General features: G+C 39.1%; 1 protein-coding gene across 1 annotated transcript in view; it reads right to left on the reverse strand.

The window, feature by feature from the left end:
• The window catches only part of NRXN3 (neurexin 3), a 2,051,432-nt gene that overhangs the window by 1,931,624 nt on the left and 99,619 nt on the right, over positions 1-20,189 (reverse strand). Inside the window, exon 2 of the mRNA XM_031949344.1 lies at positions 11,544-12,981. Coding sequence (XP_031805204.1) covers positions 11,544-12,252 — 709 coding nt within the window. The 5' untranslated portion in view covers positions 12,253-12,981. The remainder of the gene's footprint in view (positions 1-11,543; positions 12,982-20,189) is intronic.

Here is a 20,189-nt window from a genome sequence, read left to right on the forward strand (position 1 = left end):
TGCTTTTAGATGAGTAATAGATTATGAGTTGGAAAGAGAGACTGGAATCAGACTGGAAAGGGCTTTGAAACACCAAAAATAATAATAATAATAATAAATAAGAGTTCAAATTTGATGCTAAAGGAAAAAGATACAGAAAAAAATTTTGAGCAGGAGAGTCAGACACATTTTAGGATTGATATTTTGGTAAGTGTATGGAGAACAGATTGGAGAAGGTAGAGACTGGAGTCAATGAAACTAATTAGAAGGCTACTGCAATAATCCATTGAGAGGTGGTGGTTGTTATTTAGGACCATGACATCAGGGAGATGATGCAATAACATGCAAGTGAATTGGATTTAAGTGTGGGAGGGTTATGTAAGGTCACCTGCCTCACTTTCCCCTCCAGAGCCATCTGGGTCCAATCACCAGATATAGATCAAGACGACTGGAGATGGCCTCGGATGCAATGGAAGACCTTGGTCTTTTTAAGTTAAGGTGTCCAATAGGTCTCAGTTTGAGGCCACATTTATTTAGTGATTAAAGCTAGATGGAAGAATTGATGAAAGAATCAACTTGTATTGCTCTTGAGATAATTGTTCAATTTTCTTGCTGCACATATATAATCTATATCAAATTACTTCCCTGCTCAATGAGGGAGGAGGGAAAGGGTGATGAGGGCTTAAATTCAGATGGCAGCCATGGGAAGAAGAGGACCAATGCATACACAGTGTTGAGAAACAGCATCAAAAAGACTTGACCACTGAGAAAAGGAAATTAGGAAGGAAACAAGTTCTGATTTGGTCATAATAAGCTTGAGATACATATGAGATATCTATTTCAAGATGCCCAATAGAAAGATGATGATTCAATACCTAAGATCTATGAAGATAGATATAGGAGAGGGACCTTGTTATTGTTCACTCATTTTTCAATTGTGTCTGATTCTGCATGATACCATTTAGGGTTTTCTTGATGAAGATATTTGATTAGTTTGCCATTTCCTTCTCCAGTTCATTTTACAGATGAGGATACTGAGGCAAACATGACTTTCCCAGAGACACACAGCTAGTAAGTATCTGTGGTAAAATTTAAACTCAGTAGGATGAATCTTCCTGATTCCAAAACAGAGGTCTTAGAGTCCTCTTTTTAACAGATAAGTAAACTGAAGCCCAGAAAAGTTAAATGACTTTCTAAATAGCAAAACCAGAATTCAAATTCAAATCCTATTTCTCCAAGTTCATTGGTCCTTCCACTGCAACAACCTTCCTGCTCCAAATTCAGATAGAAGTCATCCACATATCCAGCAAATGACATTTGAATCCAAACATAGTAGATAAAACTTGGAATTGAAGTCAGGAAGACCTGAGTTCAAATCCTTCTTCAGATACTTGCTAGACAAGACTCTTGACCGCTGCCTGCCTCAGTTTCCTTACTTGTAAAATAGGGATCTACAATATTTACATCCCACAGTAGCTGTGAGGATCAAACAAGATACTGTAAAGCATTTTGCAAACATTAAAGGGCCAGAAGTAGAAAAATCAGAAAAGTGTAATGTTACAAAACTCAAATGAGAGACAGTAAAAAGGAGGGGAGAAGGAGGCCTGGAAGAAATGGGAATGATAATCACATTCATTCAACAAATATTTATTAAGCTCCTACGATATGAAAGACATTGTGCTAACCAGTAGGAAGGGAAGAATGGGACATTTCACAGTTAGGTAATAGATACCCCAAAACAAGTTAAACTCACACAGTTCATGTTCCAGGTTTTCAAATCAGCCTCCCCTTCACCTCCACCCACTTCAAATTGCTCCAGTTACCAAACACAGTACCTTTCACTGAAGAACTTAAAGCACCCACAATTTCTGGGTCTGAAAACAGAATAAGTTTTATCACAGAGACAGACTGCTGCTTTACATGATGAGTACAGGGTCAGTTTATTTTTAAAAGCTGCTGGTGGTGCTGCCTCCTGAAAATCTTTGGAAAATACATTATTTAGAACCATTGCAGATTGGGGAAACAAGGATTGAGAATAGATATATATGGTGACACATTTAAAAGGGACCCCATATTGCTTTTAAATAGGTCACCTAAAGACATTTGTTTCTGAAAAACAACAGTAGTAATGACAGCCTGAAAGTAAGTCTATTCCTAAAATATATCACAGGAACAAACAGGCTGGACCATCCTTTGTCTTTTTCTTTTTCCATTCAAGTGTTACTTGGAGAGCAATCCCACAGTAATCCATAGCAAGCAATTCTACTTTACTATAAAGTCTTAGGGCCTGGAGAGTGAGAGGGGAAAGGGTGCCCTATCTTTCACCTTCTATCAATCTATAACAAAGATTCCCTATCTTGTTCCTTGCTCTCATGGCCTCCTTATGCATCCACTCATTTTAGGCACTTCCCTCTTTCCATCATTCCCCATTCACCCACAAAAGTCCTTTCTGTGCCACCTGTGTACAATTCTTTTTTTCCTTTTGACTTTGGGAATTAGAAATTTTTCTGTGATGAAGGTTCACTAGGTGAGGGAGAAAGAACCCCAATATATCCAAAGTCAACACTGCTGTCATGGGAAAGCAACAAGTGATGAGGGAGGAGAGAGAGAGAGAGAGAGAGAGAGAGAGAGAGAGAGAGAGAGAGAGAGAGAGAGAGAATAGAAAATGAATGGAGGCAACAAGAGGGGGAATTATAAATTCATTCAGGAATCACATCCATTACCACCATATCTAAGTGCACAGCTGTGAAATTCCAGGGATCTGAAATGCCAAAAGCTTGATGAAGATGCAGAGCTATTCAATTCAGCAATCCTCCAGTAAGGGTAACTGGGTTCCAAATCCTTCTCCTAAGAGCTGACTGTTGTGGCACCCAACAACTTGATATAGATAGTAGCTCCTGGTCCAAGAAGTACTTGAGGAACAGAGGCAAATTTTTTGGTAATTTTTTGCTAATATCCACTGCAGCTCTCAGAGAAGTCAAAGTTTTAGGAACGATTGGCTTAGCCACTAATCTTGAAAGAGTAGGAAACTCTTTTTCACCCATATGATAATAGAAATGGAATTTGTATTAGGTAAATGATTAATAATCCATTTCAAAGTATGTGAGCAAATTATTGTGGTAAGCAAACCCAAGGATATAAAAGAGCATAGATATCTTGGAAATGAGTGCCAAAGAAAGGGACCCTCAGATTCTAGTCAAAATATTTTGAATTTTCACCCAAATAAAAACTATCTATATTTGCTTTCACATTCCATTACCAAAACAGAGATCTCTAGATATAATTTCCTTAACTATAAGTTAGAGATAATTTATCTTATTGTGAAGATCAAGATAAAGAGTGCTTAAGAAACCTCTGAAAAGTGATGGCTCTGTACAAAAATCATGAATCATAGCAAGTGGAAAATCCATGAGCTTTTCATAAAACTAGGACTTGGCCTGAATGGTCTTAATAGAGACTTCAATTACTCTTACATGTTCTTCATGTTAAGTTCCAGCTGCCTGTAAGACACTGGAGAAAGACTATAAAGACTGAACCAGGTATCAGAGTTTTGATACATTTGTGTATCCCCAAATGACTCCCTCCCCAACTCTCCTCATACTCTTCCTCATGTAGAGTGGGGTAGAGAAGACTTGGTTTAAAAGAGGTATAGATCAAAAATCCCTTCCTACCCAACAGTTTACATCTTCATCTTCTCGTTGGGCCCATCCACTCCCTGAAAGGAAGGGCAGCTATCCAACTGGCTGTTGTCACATACAGTCTATTCTGGGGTTGCTTCCCAAGAACTTATATCAACCTTAGAATTCATTAACTTCCCAGTTCTGGGCTCCTGGAACCATCTGATGATGAAATGCAAAAGTAAATGTATTTGCAATGTCAGATGCTACTTCGGAGACTCTTGGCAAAATGCCCACAAAATCTTAGTATTAGTTTCCCTCCTCTACTTTCCTCCTGCCATTGAACCCTACCAGCCCCCTCCTCAGCCCCTCCTCCAATGTTTTAGAGGCAAAGCCAAGCAGCTGGCTTCAATGTTTTCAGAATAGGGAAGGGTGGCTGCTACTCTACTGAAGGAAGAATGAGGGAGGGTTTCCTCTCTTTAAAGGAGGCAGAGACGTGATGGTGGGGGAATTAAAAAAAATTGCTGTTCCCTCCACAGTTAAAAGTGTGATAATTAGAGCAAGAGGCAGGCTGCTGCTCTGTCATTTAGCATACAGCATACCCAGGAAATCTCATTTGGTAATCAAAGTGGAGACAAGGAAAAGGAGCAATCAGACCCCTATTCAGGCTCCGTTTAGAAACAGCCCCTGCTGGCTGGCTTTGGTCGAGAGTGTGAAGCCAGGCAAACCTGAGGCTGGGGTTGCTGTTTGAGAATCAGGTCAGGGGTACAGTTTTAGCGCCAGTAGGTCCTTTTTTTTTTTTTTTTTTTTTTAAAAGGCTTCTGTCTCCGTGTTGGCCTCCCAGCAACTGCCCAAAAGGAGGAAGGGAAGATTCCTCTATTAACCTCTGATTCTTTACACACTTCTCTTCCCCATTTTCATCTTCATCTCCCTCTCCCTACTCCCATAGCCTGGCCAGGGCCCACTCAGTATTCATACAAATTAGGAACAATGCCAGTTGCAATTAGGAGCCTAAGTGTGCATGAGGGGGAGGTGAAAGAGGGGGACAATGTGGGAATACACAAATGCACCAGGGGTTTTGATTTGACTGGGCCAATCCTTATAGTCTTGCTACTAATAGGCAGCTGGAATTTAGCATGAAAAACGTGTAAGAGTAATTGAGGTGTGAGTTAAGACCATTCAGGCCGTGTATTGCTTTTATGAAAAGTCCATAGGTTCCATTTATTTAAGGAGTATTTCAAATTTCTCTCGATTAAAACAACAACAACAACAACAAAGCTCACTTTACAGTATATAATATATATTTTAGGACAGGTATTTGTGTCATAATCCCAGAGGATTCTGAATTACTGGGTTAGGCAGTAGGAATAATAATGATGATGATGATTAGTATTTGTAGAGTGCTTCAAGGTTTGTAAAGGACATATTTTATTTGATTCTCCTAACAACCCTAGAAGGGAAGTGTTATCATTATCCCTATTTTATAGATGAGGAAACTGAGGCAGGTTAGGTGATTTGCCTAAAATCATAACTAGTAGGTGTCAGAGGCAGGATTAGAATTCAGGTTTTCCTGACTACAAGTCCAGCAGCCTCAACTGGAATGGTGAAAGGGGAAGCAAAGGGGAAAGGAAACACTTTATTAAAGTAGAAGCACTCTTGGTTTGGAAGGAGGAAAGTAGTATGAGAAGCACTATGGAAAAATGGAAAGGGGGATGGATTTGGATTTAAGGGGACTTCATTTAAAATTCTTTCTCTCTCCCTTAATCCCTATGTGACCTTGGGCATCTAAATACCACCCCTCTCCCAAACATCAATTATTCCACTCCCATGCCATGTATTTTAAATTCCAAGTCTCAGGCTCTACTTTATAATGACTTTGAATCTTTTTATACTAAACTCAGATCTTGACTTCTGCAGGAGGCCTTTCCTGATTTATTCAACCCCATCTTCCCAACCCATTCCTAGTGCCTCCCCTCTGAGGTTACCTTCCACCCACTCTATGAAGATCTTTATACACACACACACACACACACACACGTGTGTGTCTATATATATATATATATATATATATATATACCCACATATATGTGTATGTGTGTGTGTTTGTGTATGTGTGTATACATACATACACATACACAGCAGTTATTTTCCTAGTTTTCCTCCTGGAATATAAGCACATGAAGGGATCCCCTTTTTTTTTTTTTTTTTTTTTTTTGCCTTTTTCCTCATTCCTAGTGCCCAATACAGGACCTGAGAGATAGCAAGTGCTTAATAAATGCTTGTTGACTGACTTAAATTGGATTGGAAGCAGATAATCTCAATTGAAGAAACATTTATTAAGTATCCATCCCCTGGCCTCTGACACACTATTGCTACATAATCTCAAACAAATCATTTAATCCCTTAAGACTTCTAAGCAATTTTTAAATTATTCATTATAGACAAGGTGTCAATCTGCCATCAATGAAGGGAGTTTCTACAATGAAATTTCCCTGAAATGATAAACTCAAAGGCTTAAACAACAACCCCAAAACAGCTTTTATTCATTCTTCTTTCTTGAGTTTGATCCCAAAAAATGTTAAAACTGCATCCTGGTTGTAGTTCTCAATTTGGTAATACTGGAGAGAAAGAATGAACAATCCAAAGATATGGTAGTTTCTTCTTAACTAGTTATAAAAGCTTTTATAATCTATATTCAGTAATATGCATAAAAGTACACACACACACACACACACACACACACATGCACCAAGGAATATATACTTAGAAAGGGATGTACTTCATACATGGGATGTCTTGCTACATATAAGAGTAGAGAAAAATGAAGTGGAGACATCTTTGATCTTTTTTATTGCCCATAAGAAATTAATTTCACAATGGGTAGAAATTTCAGTAAAACTAGTATTAAAACACATCAGAATACTGGACAAAAACTGTACATCTGTCATATGTCTGAAAAATCAAAAATATGCACATTCATAACAAAAGATGCTTGGGACCCGATAAATATCAAGCCCGTTTCAAGGCAATGACACAGACTCTAAGTTATCCATGAGTGGGTGATCATCTCCTTTGCCAATTATTTTCAATGACCTGGAAACCCTTCCCCAAAGGCTAGCCAGTCAGTTATCTAAGAACATGGCCACCAATCAAAGGAAAGAGCTAAGAAGAGGTCACGGCTGGGCAGAGAAGCAAAATGAGTATATGTGTCTCTCTGGCATTGTGCATAGCTCTGATGTCATTACAAAGCCAAAAGATTTGGGGGCGGGGGGGGAAGGGATTGTCCACCATTTTGTCTTTCATTTCATTTACTCCTCTGTATGACAGAGAAAAATTAAGAATTTTAACAGACAAGCAAAATTTCCATCCCAGTTAGTCAAATCAGTCTTGAGGAGCAAATTATTTCATTATGGCAATAAAAATTCAAAAGGTGGGCATCCAAAGTCTTGCCTCCTCCTGCTTCTGCAGTAATGATTTATGGAATTGGCAATTGAGTTAGCAAGCTCGTGTTGATCTTTACCCACGATGCTTTCAACTATCCTAGCCCAAAAGGAGAAATACTGGAAGCAATAGGGAGATCGAGTACAGAGCAATATTCCAATCTAAGGAAGTATTCCCCAAGTTAAAGATCTACTCATACAATTACCAGAGTCCCAGAGTATCAGGCTTTTGAGTCTGAACTGGTAGAAAAACCAGCTAATCTATGTTTTGCATGACTAAACAAGTATAACCTATATTAAGTTACTTGCATTCTCAATGAGGGGGGTGTGAGGAGAGGGAGAATTTGGAAATCAGTTTTAAAAACAAATGTTGAAAATTGTTTTCGCATGTAATTGGGAAAAATTAAATAGTAAATAAAAACCTAGCTGATTATGATTTTTAAGAAAAAAACTTTTAAACAGATTTCAAAATGACAGCTCCTTCTGATCTTCTTTCCTATAGATTCATTTCTTTGAAGTATAGAACTACTTTGGAGGTCACTGCAGGGAGGAGACACCCCCCTTCAAGATATTCAAATGGACCATACTAAGAACAGTGCCAGGCTGACTAGAAGCTAATGGACCACAGAGCATACCTCTAGCATGCCAAGAACCACATTAATCTGAAGTTGCCAAAAGCCTTATAACTTTCTCCACTCATTTAGCCTTCTTGGTGTGAAGCAGAGGTTTACCTCATTCCCTGATGGCCCTAACTTCCTTGCCCTGTTTAGTTCCCAGAAAAAGCAATAGGAGATGCCCCTCTCCAGGGAACAAGAAAACTTGGGCAGTCAGTGTCTAATACCAACTCCCAGAGAAAAGTTCTTTGCCCATTTGAACATGGTAAGGATAGAAATAGGACTGAAATTGTGATTTCAATCATTTTGATTATGACTTGCATTATTTTCAATAACAAAGGCAATTCTTGGATCAGGAAACTCCCTTTACCAATGCAAGGAATCACTTTCTCTGTAACTTGTAATCTTAGATAAATTCTTAACTTTTATTGTGATATCTTTGGCAAGCTACTGAAATCTGAGGCCCCCATCTCAAAACAAATGTAGAAAATAAATATATAAGTTATAAAGGGATCCAAGGCAGAAAGAGAAGGGAACAAGTATTTATTAAGTACCTATCATGCTAGGTAATATGCTAAGAACTTTATAAATATTATCACATTTGATCTACTTAAAATGAATTCCACTTATCAAAATAAGAATGGGGAAAAAAAAAAGTTCACAGCTGCCAAATTACTCTTCTCCCTTCCACCCAGAGTTACCATAAGAAATTAGGTGACTTACTCAAAGTCACAAGCCAGTAGGAGTTAAAGTAGGACTTGAACCCTGGGTTCTGAAGTCAGCCTTCTATCCTCTAAGTCGTGATGCCTTTCAGTATATTGATATATTTAATTTAAGAAAACTCAATGCCTCCCATCTTCCCAGCTTTACTGCATTATCTTTAGGAAACTAAAAGTAAGTATAGCTAAGTATAGGTAAGTACATTTTTCAATTTTATATGCAGATCTGCTTGACATTTAGCAACGTGTGTGTGTGTGTGTGTGTGTGTGTTTAGGAGTTCTTTACACGTGAGGTATTTCCCCTAGCTCAGTCTCTAAAAATTAACTGTGTGGAGAAAAAACGAATATTTTCTAGTAGCATGCAATGCACTGATGTGATTGAGTAAGCATTATTGCAATTACTAGACTCAATAAGCCCCAGATTGTCACCAGTGAGCTTTACCACTCTCCTCCCTTTGAGACGCTATCATCCCCTGTTCCTCTCTACCAAATTTGCTACAAAGTGGTTTCCACTTGGTTTCGTTGTTTATTTAGCAGCAGGATGAATGAGTTATGTTGTGGTTTTGATATCTACAGACACAGGTATCAATCAATAGTCACGTAATGGTCTGAACTTTGTTGAAAGACCTCGTTATTAAAATATACATATTGCATTTAGCTATTAAAAATCAATTATATCCCATCTGCTCTGAAGAAACTCCATTGAGGACTGAAAAACACTCATGGGCATGTATACACACACACACACACACACACACACACACACACACACAGAAAAGAAAAGGGAAAGACAAATTGTACATATACATAGTGCAGAGATTCCATCCAGCTGAAAAGTGCTGATCCAAACCTGCCCAGAGGAAATGAGTTCCTTTAAACACAAAAAATGCAATCAAGGATAATCAGCAAGTTAACTACACATTTGCAAACACCCTTTCCCTGGAAAGAAAGAATGCCAGACTTCAGTACTTCAAAACAAGTTCCAAGGGTGGAATAGATCCCTCTGGATAAAAGAAAAAATAAGTGATCATGTCAGCGTCTTCACAGAGAATTTTTACTCATCTTCAGACTCTTAAAGCAAAACTTTGCCCATTGTTAAAGATGACTTAGTAGCCAATGACACATCCAGAATGCCCTCTGAGCATTGTTCCCACACATTTGTATTGTCACATTTCTTAGTATGGTTTGGAATTTGGAATAGTGAAATTATTACTGCCCTTGCCACTTTCTCCCATTCCCTTCTTCTGATGGTTCTAGAAATGAAAAATGAAAATATATCCATTACCATCAGTTATCATATCCCACCTTTGTAAAAAGAGCTATACTGTAAAACCCAGTAGAGAGATGAGGAAAAGGAAAACTGTGGGAGCTCTCATTCAGTGAACCCACAGTCCAGGAACAAGATCTCTTACTTTTATAGACGTTCCAGTGTGAAAGTCACCTGTAAACTAAACACAGATTTTAAAATTAGATTTTTTAAAAATCAGGTCAATTGCAGCTTGCTTTGAGCATGGAGTTGTCCAGAAAGCGTCCAGATCAAAGCTTGCTACGCAACTGATGGCAAATTTAAAAATCAATCCAAGTTGTGAAGCATAGAGATTGCACCTGAATAAGGATATCCTGGGCATTAAGCAGTAAGAAACAAATGTCAGTCCCTCTCACCTGTCCTTCCACTGATAATACCTCCACCCCACTATAGAAAACAGGACATTGCCATAAAGACCACAAATTTGAAGGGGTTCATTAAAACCAAGGGGGATTAATTTCTGATTCTTCCTTCCCATATGCCCTTGAAGACAGGCTTCAGGAAATACTTAGTCTGTCCTACTGATCTTTCTAGTTAATCCCCAAGACAGAGCTCTTAGTTAACAGATACAAAGTAAAAAAGCTTCACCACCACAGACCCATTAATAGTATATTTTGGGGATGGAAAAACTGACAGACTTAAAATCCAAGCCATTTCTCCAGATCAAATTCCAAGGCAAATCTAGGGGAGGGGGTGGGGGGGGTAAGAGGTGAAAAATTGGAACAAGAGGTTTGGCAATTGTTAATGCTGTAAAATTACCCATGCATATATCCTGTAAATAAAAGGCTATTAAAAATAAAATAAAATTAAAAAAAAAAAAAAAAAAAACAAATTCCAAGGCAAACTAACAGTTAGGTCTCTGTTCTAAGAGTATATTATGAAACCTGAACCACATGCTTCAGGGTGTCAACAATAGAAGCAGGTATACCTATCTGTTCTTTGAGCCACCGCTCATATTTCAGAAAATTCTCCAAGGTTTGCAGAGCGTTCCTAGACTCCTTGGTTACATAAATTATTGAACTGTCAATCCAGTCCTATACTTTTGTTTCATGTGAGAAGAGGGAGGACATGACACCCCAGATATAAACAGTAGCTTTTGTAAAAAAAAAAAAAAAAAAAAAAAAAATTGTGGGTTAACAGCTTGGAATAGAAAGACACCATATCAGTGGCCTCTTATAGCCACTTAACAACCACCAGGGTGTCCAAAAAGAGAATTACTATTCACATTCATGGGAGTTTCAGTGAGGCTTTATAAACCTGTTCCTCCTTCAAGGTTCACCTCTATTTTTTTGATGCTCTGAATAAAAAGTTCCACAGGAACTATAGAGACAGCAAGGATGAGAGTTTTCTTTTCATTTCCAGATGCTCATGGTTCAAAAGGGGACAGGAGTAGCTGCTCTGAGATTTATTTCTTGTCTTCTTACCAGTGGCAAACCTTAGACCATGGGAACCCTGGGTATTCACTTTAGGGGAATGAGAGACATGAATAGTCCATTTCAGTTTGCTTTCTGAGGAATGAGACCCAGGATGAGATCCCTGGTTTGTGAGACAGTGACTCTCCAGGCTTCAAACTTCATTCTAGTCAGTCCTGTGGATGCCACAGGGGCAGCTGCCCAGGAAGATAAGAAATTGCAAACTCCCACTACCTTCTCCTTGGAGATAAGGCTCTTCAGCTTCTAACACAAGGAAGTGGATGTTACAAAACAGATCCATTTCCTTCCCTCTACCTACACCAACTGGAGCCTTCTGAAATCAAACTGGTCAGTCTGTGGTAAAAACAGGGAATGGATGTGTGTGTTATGTGGGTGGTGGGGGCGGAGGGGGAAGAGTGCTGAGGTTGGGGTGAGATGGAAGAAGGGCAGCCTTACCTTCGGAGCAGAGCTTGCCGCCATAGCCAGTGGCGGAGCAGTCACAGGTCGGGTGGCCATCCAGGAGGAAACAAACTCCACCATTCTCACAAGGGCTTTCGGCACAAGGACCCTCAGCCTCCACCTGGGCCCCCTGGGTCCCCAAAAGACGAGGTTCTGAGTTGCCATATTTAAGATCCAGAATAAATCCCTTGAAGGCGGGCATGGTCTGCACACCCTCCAGGGTCAGGGCAGAGGGCCTTATATCAGCTGGGACCCCTCCAACAAATAAATCACTGACCACATCCATGTGGGGCCGCTGAGGCTGGACCTCCCCAGGTCTGGCCTCCCCATCCAACACAAGGACAGTCCTCATTCGGTCACGGCTCACCATAAGGAAATGCCAGCTGCTATCATTGACCTGCTTGTCCGACAGCACGGCCGTCTCAGCACAGTCCATGCTGAAACGGAGCTGGACGCGACCATCCACCAGCGAGAGGCAGAGGAAGTCGCAGACACCACCATCATCCAAGTAGAGCAGCAACCCAGCTGAAACGTTGGTCTTGAATTGGAAGCTCAGGTCACTTCGAGTACTGGCATCCCAGCGGAGGTAGCGGGCCCATTGGTTCGGAAGGCCCATGAACTCCAGGCCCAAGCACAGCCCCAGTAGGGAGCCAAGCAGAACACTGAACTTCAGAGTGAAGTAGATCGAGTGCAGGGTGAAGCCCATGGCTGCTCCTGGGGTTGGGTACAAAGCTGTGGGTGTACTAGGCTGAGGGAAAGGAGGGGAAGCTCGGGGAATAGGGAATATGACTTTGTGGATAATAAACAGAATGCCAAATAGAAGAAGGAGAATAAGATAGAACACAAGAAGGCAAAAATAAGATGCAAAGAGAGAGGGAAAAAGACACTGTGTATGTGACACCAGCCAGATATCAGAAACAGATATAACCAATAAATCCTTCGAGAACAAAAGAGAGGAGTTGGAAGGGGCAACAGAGGGAGAGGAGAACAGGAAAGAGTGGAGGAAAGGAAGTTGTTCCTCTCCAAGAAAAGATCTCAGCTATCCATGTAGATCCGGAGGCCTTGATTCCAGGAGAAGAAACAGAGTGGGTTTGGGGAATCCTTCAGGAAATGCTCTTCCCTCAAAAAGGGTCCCTATGCTACTCAAATCCCAGATGTCACTGGGGAGCTGGACTAATGGGCAGCAACAGTGTTGGAAGGAGGAGCAGTGAGGTGAGCAGACTGAAGGGCAGGACAAGGACCAATCCTGGAGATCTAACTCCTAGTGGAGGGAGACAGGATGGATGAGGGTTGAGCAAAGCGGAGAGCTCAGGCAGAGCACAGCTCCTAGGAGAGCAGAAGCAGATTCAGGCTTCATGGTGGGTGCCAAAAGCAATCCAGTCCATAACTCACCCCCCAGCACTCAGAAAGGCTCCAAGAAAAATTCCTGCAGAACCTGTAGGGGAGGGGGAGAGATTGGAAGGGGGCAAGGAGTGGAGAAGAAAAAAAAGAAAGAAAATCAATGTTTAGTAAAATTTTCCAGAAGTATATCACATCCTTCCTACTGTCCTAACCATCACCATGACCAACTCTCAATATTTCAAATCAAGTGCGAATGTTTCTAGCCCGTGAATCAGAAGTTTCCTACAAGGCTTGGCTATTCTCAAAATCTATAATGATACTATCTCTCTTTAATCCATCTCTCTGGGGTGTAGGAGAAATTGTACAGGGAGGATTTTGCTCCAAGATGTTCACTGAACTCAATTCTCTTTGTTTCATATGCAATTCCCCCACATTTTAAAAGTATTTTATTTTTCCAAATACATGCAAAGATAGTTTTCAACATTCACTTTTGCAAAACCTTGTGTTCCAAATATTTCTCCCTCTTTCCCCTTCATTCCCTTCCTCAAGATAACAAGCTATCTGATATAGTTTAAACATGTGCAATTCTTTTAAACATATTTCTATATTTGTCATGCTGTGCAAGAAAAATCAGATCAAAAAGGAAAAAAACAAAAGAAAAAAAGAAGCAAACAACAACAATAACAAAAATGGTGAAAATACTATGCTTTGATCCAAATTCAGTCTCCATGAGAACTCAATTCTCAATAGTGAGCAAGATATTTTGAATTCAGTGGCACATTTCATAGTAGTTTTTTTTCTACAGTTCATAGTTATCATACCTATTTTTTCAATTTTTTACTCCTGTCTTTTTTTCCATCACATTTTTTTTCCTGACACATTTTTGCTCCATCCCTTGTTTCCCTAGAAAGACACTATAGAACTAAAACCAGAAACTAATACTGATGTTCCACAAAAACTCTTAAAACAGATAAATAAGTATTGACATTATAAAAGGAACAGTTGTTAATAAAATTATTGATCATAGAGTTTTCTTTATACAGCAAAAGAGCTTAGTGCATTTTGGGTATTACATTTTGAAAAAAAATTCTATTGTAACACCTTCCAGGAATATGGACATAGAAAAAGACAAATAGCTCTATAAAATAAAAAAGAATCATCCCTCCAGAAATAAATCAATTTCACTGCAAGTGGACCAGTGGAAAAAGAGGGTATAAGAGAAGCAGTAAGACTTGGCATCAGTAGAAGAAACAGCATCATTGTAGCCAATCTTTATAAAAGATCAAGGTCCTACTTTGTCTTAATTTACTTAATCATTTCTTCCCTCCACAATCTTTCCAAAAAGAGGACAACAAATATTCTGTGATTTATGGAAAGATAGGGAAAAGAGAAGAAAAGAGGAGAGAGGGAGAGAGAAAAAAGAAGAAAGAAAGCAAGGAAGGAGGGAGGGAAAGAAAAAAGGAGGGAAGGAAGGAAGGAGGGAAGGAAGGAAGGAGGGGAGGGAAGAAGGGAGGGAGGAAAGAAGGAGAGAAGGAAGGAGGGGAGGGGAAAAGGGAGGGAGAAAGGAAGGAAGGAGGGGAGTGAAGACAGGAGGGAGGAAGGAAGGAAGGAGGGGAGGAAAGAAGGGAGGAAGGAAGGGAGAAAAGAAGGGAGGGAGGGAGGGAGGAAGGAAGGAAAGAAGAAAGGAAGGAAGGAAGGAAGGAAGGGAGGGAGGGAGGAAGGAGGGGAGAGAAGAAGGGAAGAAGGAAGGAAGGGAGGGAGGAAGGAAGGAAGGAAGGAAGGAAGGAAGGGAGGGAGGGAGGAAGAAAGGAAAGGAAGGAAGGAAGGAAGGAAGGAAGGAAGGAAGGAAGGAAGGAAGGAAGGAAGGAAGAGAAAAAAAAAGAAATGGGAGGAGGGAGAGAGAAAGAAAAGCATCCTATTTATTCATAAATGACAGAGAAATGAGAGTCAAATAGTATTCATAAGCCAGAAATTTGTGATGATCTTAGAATAGTCAGATCACAAATCAGAGAATTTGAGCATTGGAAGGGATCTCAGTGGCAATCTAGTATAATCTAAATATGACAAAAACCCTCACTCTAACATACTCAGCAAGTGGTTCTTCAGTCTCTGCTTGAAGATAACCAACAAGTGGGGAATCCACCACTTCTCTAAGCAGCTCGTTCTACTTTTGGACAAATCTAATTATAGGGATTTATTGTTGTTGTTGCATTAAGCCTATATTTGACTCTACAACTTCCAGCCATTTTATCTGGTTCTGTCCTCTGGGGCCAAAAAGATTAAATCTTATTCTTCTTCCATATTATACTTCTTCAGATACTTTAAGATGGCTACCATTCCCCCAATCCCTACCAATATCCTTTTCTCCAAATTAAACATTCCAAATTTATGCAATCACCATATCACAGAGACTCAAGGCTTTTTATCAGCCTAACTGTCCTCCTCTAGAAACTTTACAGCTTAATGTCCCCTTTAATTGCAGCACCCCAAACTGAACACAATACTCCAGATGACATTTGGTAAGGGGAGAGTAGAAGATATACCCTTAATGTAGCCAAAGATTACTTGAGCTTTTATGTGTGCCACAATTAAACTGCTACCTCATGTTGAGTTTGCAGTCCACAAAACCCAAAATTATTCTCAGAAAATTTTTGTCTATCCATTCCATGCAATCTACTACTTGTGACATTTATTCTTTGTACCCACATGTAAAAGTTTGCCATTGTCCATACGGAATTTCATCTTATTAGATTCAGTCTAATGCACGAGCCTCTCAAAAAATTTTTTTAGATCTGGACTCTATCATCAACTATGTTAGCTATTCCTCCTGTCGAACTTGATGTCATCTGCACATTTGACAAATATTTTATCTATGCTTTTATTCAAAGCACTTAAAATGTTCAACAGCATAGGACCAACCAAGTATAAATCTCTAAGCCTCCTCCTTGAAGACTTCCTGACATGTTGCTATTGAATCATTAACAACTATTTTTGAAAGCCAGCCATCTATCCACCTAGTTCTGAATCTAACCAAACATCTTTTCATCTACACCATATTTTACCATCTTCTCCACAACAATATCATGAGAATATTCAGCTGTGCTAAAATCTACGTAAACTATATTCACAGAATTTCTCACAGTCACATTTAGTAATTCTGGCAAAAAAAAAAGAAAGAGGTTAGCTTGACATGATGTACTCTTGATGAAGACATGCTAATTTTTTTCATCACTGCTTCCCTTTTTATATATTTGTTAGCCATATCTATAATTTACTAGAAATTTTCAGGAACCAAAGTCATATTCACACATAGTGAACTTTAACAGATTTGAGGTTTTTAAATGGGAACATTTGCCTTTCTCCAGTCTTAGGATATCTCTCTCCCCTTTTCTGTGACCTTTCAGGTATCACCAACAGTGGCTTAGCAATTATACCAGTTAGTTAACAGATATTTACTAAGCACTTACTATGTACCAGGCACTGTGCTAAATACTGGAGATATAAAAACAAAAATTTGGCAGGTCATTCAGTACCCAAGGATGTAGTTCATCTGTGCCAGGTGACTTGAATTCATCAGGAACAAATAAGTACTCTCTTACTATCTCGTGAATCAAGTCCCTGTTAGTTATTTTTTTCTGTCATTTCCAACATAATGACTCTTCTCCATTGCAGAGAACAGAAACAAAAGGTAAATAGGTCTCCCTACTTTCTGTTGCCTGTTATTGTAGTCACCCTTGGCAAAGGTTTTATTCCTTTTGTGATTCCCTTTAATTCTCCCAATATAGCTTAAAAACAAAGAACACACTTTTTGTTGTTCTGTAGTTTCCCTCACCAACCAGAGTTCATTCCAAGTGTGAACATTGCCACTATACATTTATAGGACAACGTCATACTTTTGTACTCATTTCTTGTTATCTGCCTTCGTTTCTATCTTCTATTTCTTTTTTTTTTTTATTTAATAGCCTTTTATTTACAGGATATATACATGGGTAACTTTACAGCATTAACAATTGCCAAACCTCTTGTTCCAATTTTTCACCTCTTACCCCCCCCCACCCCCTCCCCTAGAGGCAGGATGACCAGTAGATGTTAAATATATTAAAATATAAATTAGATACACAATAAGTATACCTGACCAAAACGTTATTTTGCTGTAGAAAAAGAATCAGACTCTGAAATATTGTACAATTAGCTTGTGAAGGAAATCAAAAATGCAGGTATGCATAAATATAGGGATTGGGAATTCAATGTAATGGTTTTTAGTCATCTACCAGAGTTCTTTTTCTGGGCATAGCTAGTTCAGTTCATTACTGCTCCATTAGAAATGATTTGGTTGATCTCGTTGCTGAGGATGGCCTGATCCATCAGAATTGATCATCATATAGTATTGCTGTTGAAGTATATAATGATCTCCTGGTCCTGCTCATTTCACTCAGCATCAGTTCATGTAAGTCTCTCCAGGCCTTTCTGAAATTATCCTGTTGGTCATTTCTTACAGAACTATCTTCTATTTCTTAAAGGAAAAAAAAATTATTGTGCACGTAATAGAACCTGTGGTTCAGGAAGCAGAATAGTATGGAAAAGGCACTTCTATATCCTTCTGAGCAAGAGTTTATTACCCGTTGTGAGTCAATCAGAAAATTGAACAAAAGGAACACCCTAGGCCAAGGTGGTTGAAACCCAATAGAAACCCTATCCTGGGTAAAAAATAAAGGCCAGATTGAAGTGAATCAAGCATCAGCTGAGAAATGTCTCTGTCTCTCTTTCTGTATGGGTGTGTGTGTGTGTGTGTGTGTGTGTGCCCATGTGTCTCATCACAGGAATTGCTGATAGAGTCCAAATGGATAGCATTCAAGTTCTTCAGGCTGATCTAATGTAAAACTTTTCTGAAGCATGTTAATCCTTGCCTCAAAAAAGCATCAATGGTTCCTTGAATAAAGTTCAAATTACTCTGATGATTGGAAACCATCCATAATCTTGCATCCCCTTATATTTTGAGGCTTACATCATTATATTATCCATTCTACATACTCTGGGGATCCAACAAATTTATCTTGTCTGATATGTCTAAAGTGCATCAACTTTCTCTCACCTACTGAATACCTTTCATTTCCTTCTTCCTCCATTGAATTCTTTTTCTTCATAAGATTTAACTCAAAATACCATCTCAACTATTGAAGTTCTCCTTATCTCATCCTGATGTGTTAGAGAATGTGCTAGATTTGAATCAGGGAGTCAAATTCAAAATTCTTCATCTGACATTTACTAGCTTTGTGGGAATGGGCAAGTCACTACATTTTTCCAAGTCTCAGTTTTCTCATCTACAAAATGGGGGGGGGGGGGGGGGGGGGGGGGGAGAGAATAATATGTACAGTTCTGATACCACAGGGCAGTTGTGATACTTAAATGAGATAATGAACACAAAAATTTTGCAAATGTTCAACTATTAGATTAATTCAGTTGTTATTATTATTATCTCTCCTATCCCTAATATACTCAGGATTTTCCTCTCCTTTCTGCTCGTACTCTCAAATCTTCAACCAACACAGAAAAGACCCAGACTACCAAAGTCTTTGTCAATCTTGTCTTTGCTATAGTTATGGTGTTTTTTCTGATGGGCAACATGCTGAATATCCGGCGCAACTTATCTCACCCAAGAGCAAAGCATTTTGCTCAATTGGCAATAACAAATTCACAAACTAAGGAGAGCTGGAGCAATGCAGAAAAGGTACCTTTGCCATCATCAAAGCCTCAGATCTCCCATAAAATGAAGGTGACTGAGAAAGAGTAAAGCCTACCACTCCTTAGTGAAATCCACCACTAGTCTACCTTCCACTTATGAGTGGAAGACTCTCAAAAATTATTCTTTCCCAACAATATTTTCCTAAAGAAGCCACTATTACTATAGGGAAAGACAAGCAGGATGTCATTTTCAAAAGCTGAATACCCAAGAATGTCCGCATCTGAATGATGATAGAGATGCTAGTGTGTAATAAAAAGAGATAAATTTGTTTTCTGTGTGAAATGCAGAAAACATGTGCATTTACAATAGTCTACCTCTTCCAAACCACAAGAGGGAACTTGGTGCTTGAGAAAAAGGAGATGGCTAATACCTCAAGGATTAATTAGGATCTGGGAAAAATAGGAAAAAGAAGAATAGAAAAAATGAAGAGATTCCCTGAAAAGTATTTCAATCCTTCTACACAGCAAACTACAAGGCAAAGAGGGAGAGCCAATATTTTCTTTGTTCTTCATGGAAAAGACCCATCATCACTCAGTAGCTTTTCCTTCTTTGAATTCTATTGTCATCTGATAACAACGCCACCTTCTTTCTTTATAGGCATCCTTAGATATGCATTGTACTCTACCCTCTTTTTTAATGGCTTCAGCACTTGGTTTACTTTTTACTCTCTACCCTATTTCCTGTCATCCACAGTGACTTCAAAACACAAATATGAAACTTCCAAAACCCCAGATTCATAGTTATCTTGATGATATCTCCTGCAATTTTCAACTTTTCTGTACCTCAGACATCCCATAGGGCAACCATAACACTGAAATTTCTTTCTCTGACCACAATTTTCTGTTTTTACCTAGCTTCATTCCTATCTAAAATTCTACTTCCTACCATCATTACAATCTTTCAACCCCTCAACAATATACTTGGCTTTGCCCTGAAATCCTTGCCTTCTTTTTGTAAATGTTATTGTTCTGTTAATCCCCCAAACTGAGTTACTCCCATAATCTCCTTCTCCCTTTGCATTCTGGGACCATAAAATACTGCTGGAGAAAATAATGAAATTGGTGATTGGGTATGCTAGAAAGACATGCTATAAAAATGAGACGTACCCTCATAGGTGCATGACAATCTAGTTATCCCCTTCCAGTTACTTTCTCCATAGTGGCCATTCTAAACCTCCTTAAACCCCCAATCTGTTATTTTCACTTTCACCAGATAATCATTCTTCCAGAGATTAGTTCATACAAAAGGAGCTTCCCTTTTCCCACTTCTCAAATCTTCTCTTCCTATTCTATCTTATCTTCTCTCCTGCCTCTATAGAAAAGGTAATACCCTTCACTGCTAATGTTAACCCCTTCATCTTTTCTTGGGATTCCATTCCATCCTTTTGTCATAACCTTGTTCTCTGTTAGTCCTACTGTCTCACATCTTTTCCTCTAGTCTTTATTTTTATGCTTAGAAACACATTTAAGTCACTCCTATTAAAAAAAAAAAATACATTAAGAATGCCATCTTTACCAGTTCTGATGGACCTGGCCATCCTCAGCAATGAGATCAACCAA

The sequence above is a fragment of the Sarcophilus harrisii genome, chromosome 2, assembly GCF_902635505.1.
Source record: "Sarcophilus harrisii chromosome 2, mSarHar1.11, whole genome shotgun sequence".
NCBI lineage: Eukaryota > Metazoa > Chordata > Mammalia > Dasyuromorphia > Dasyuridae > Sarcophilus > Sarcophilus harrisii.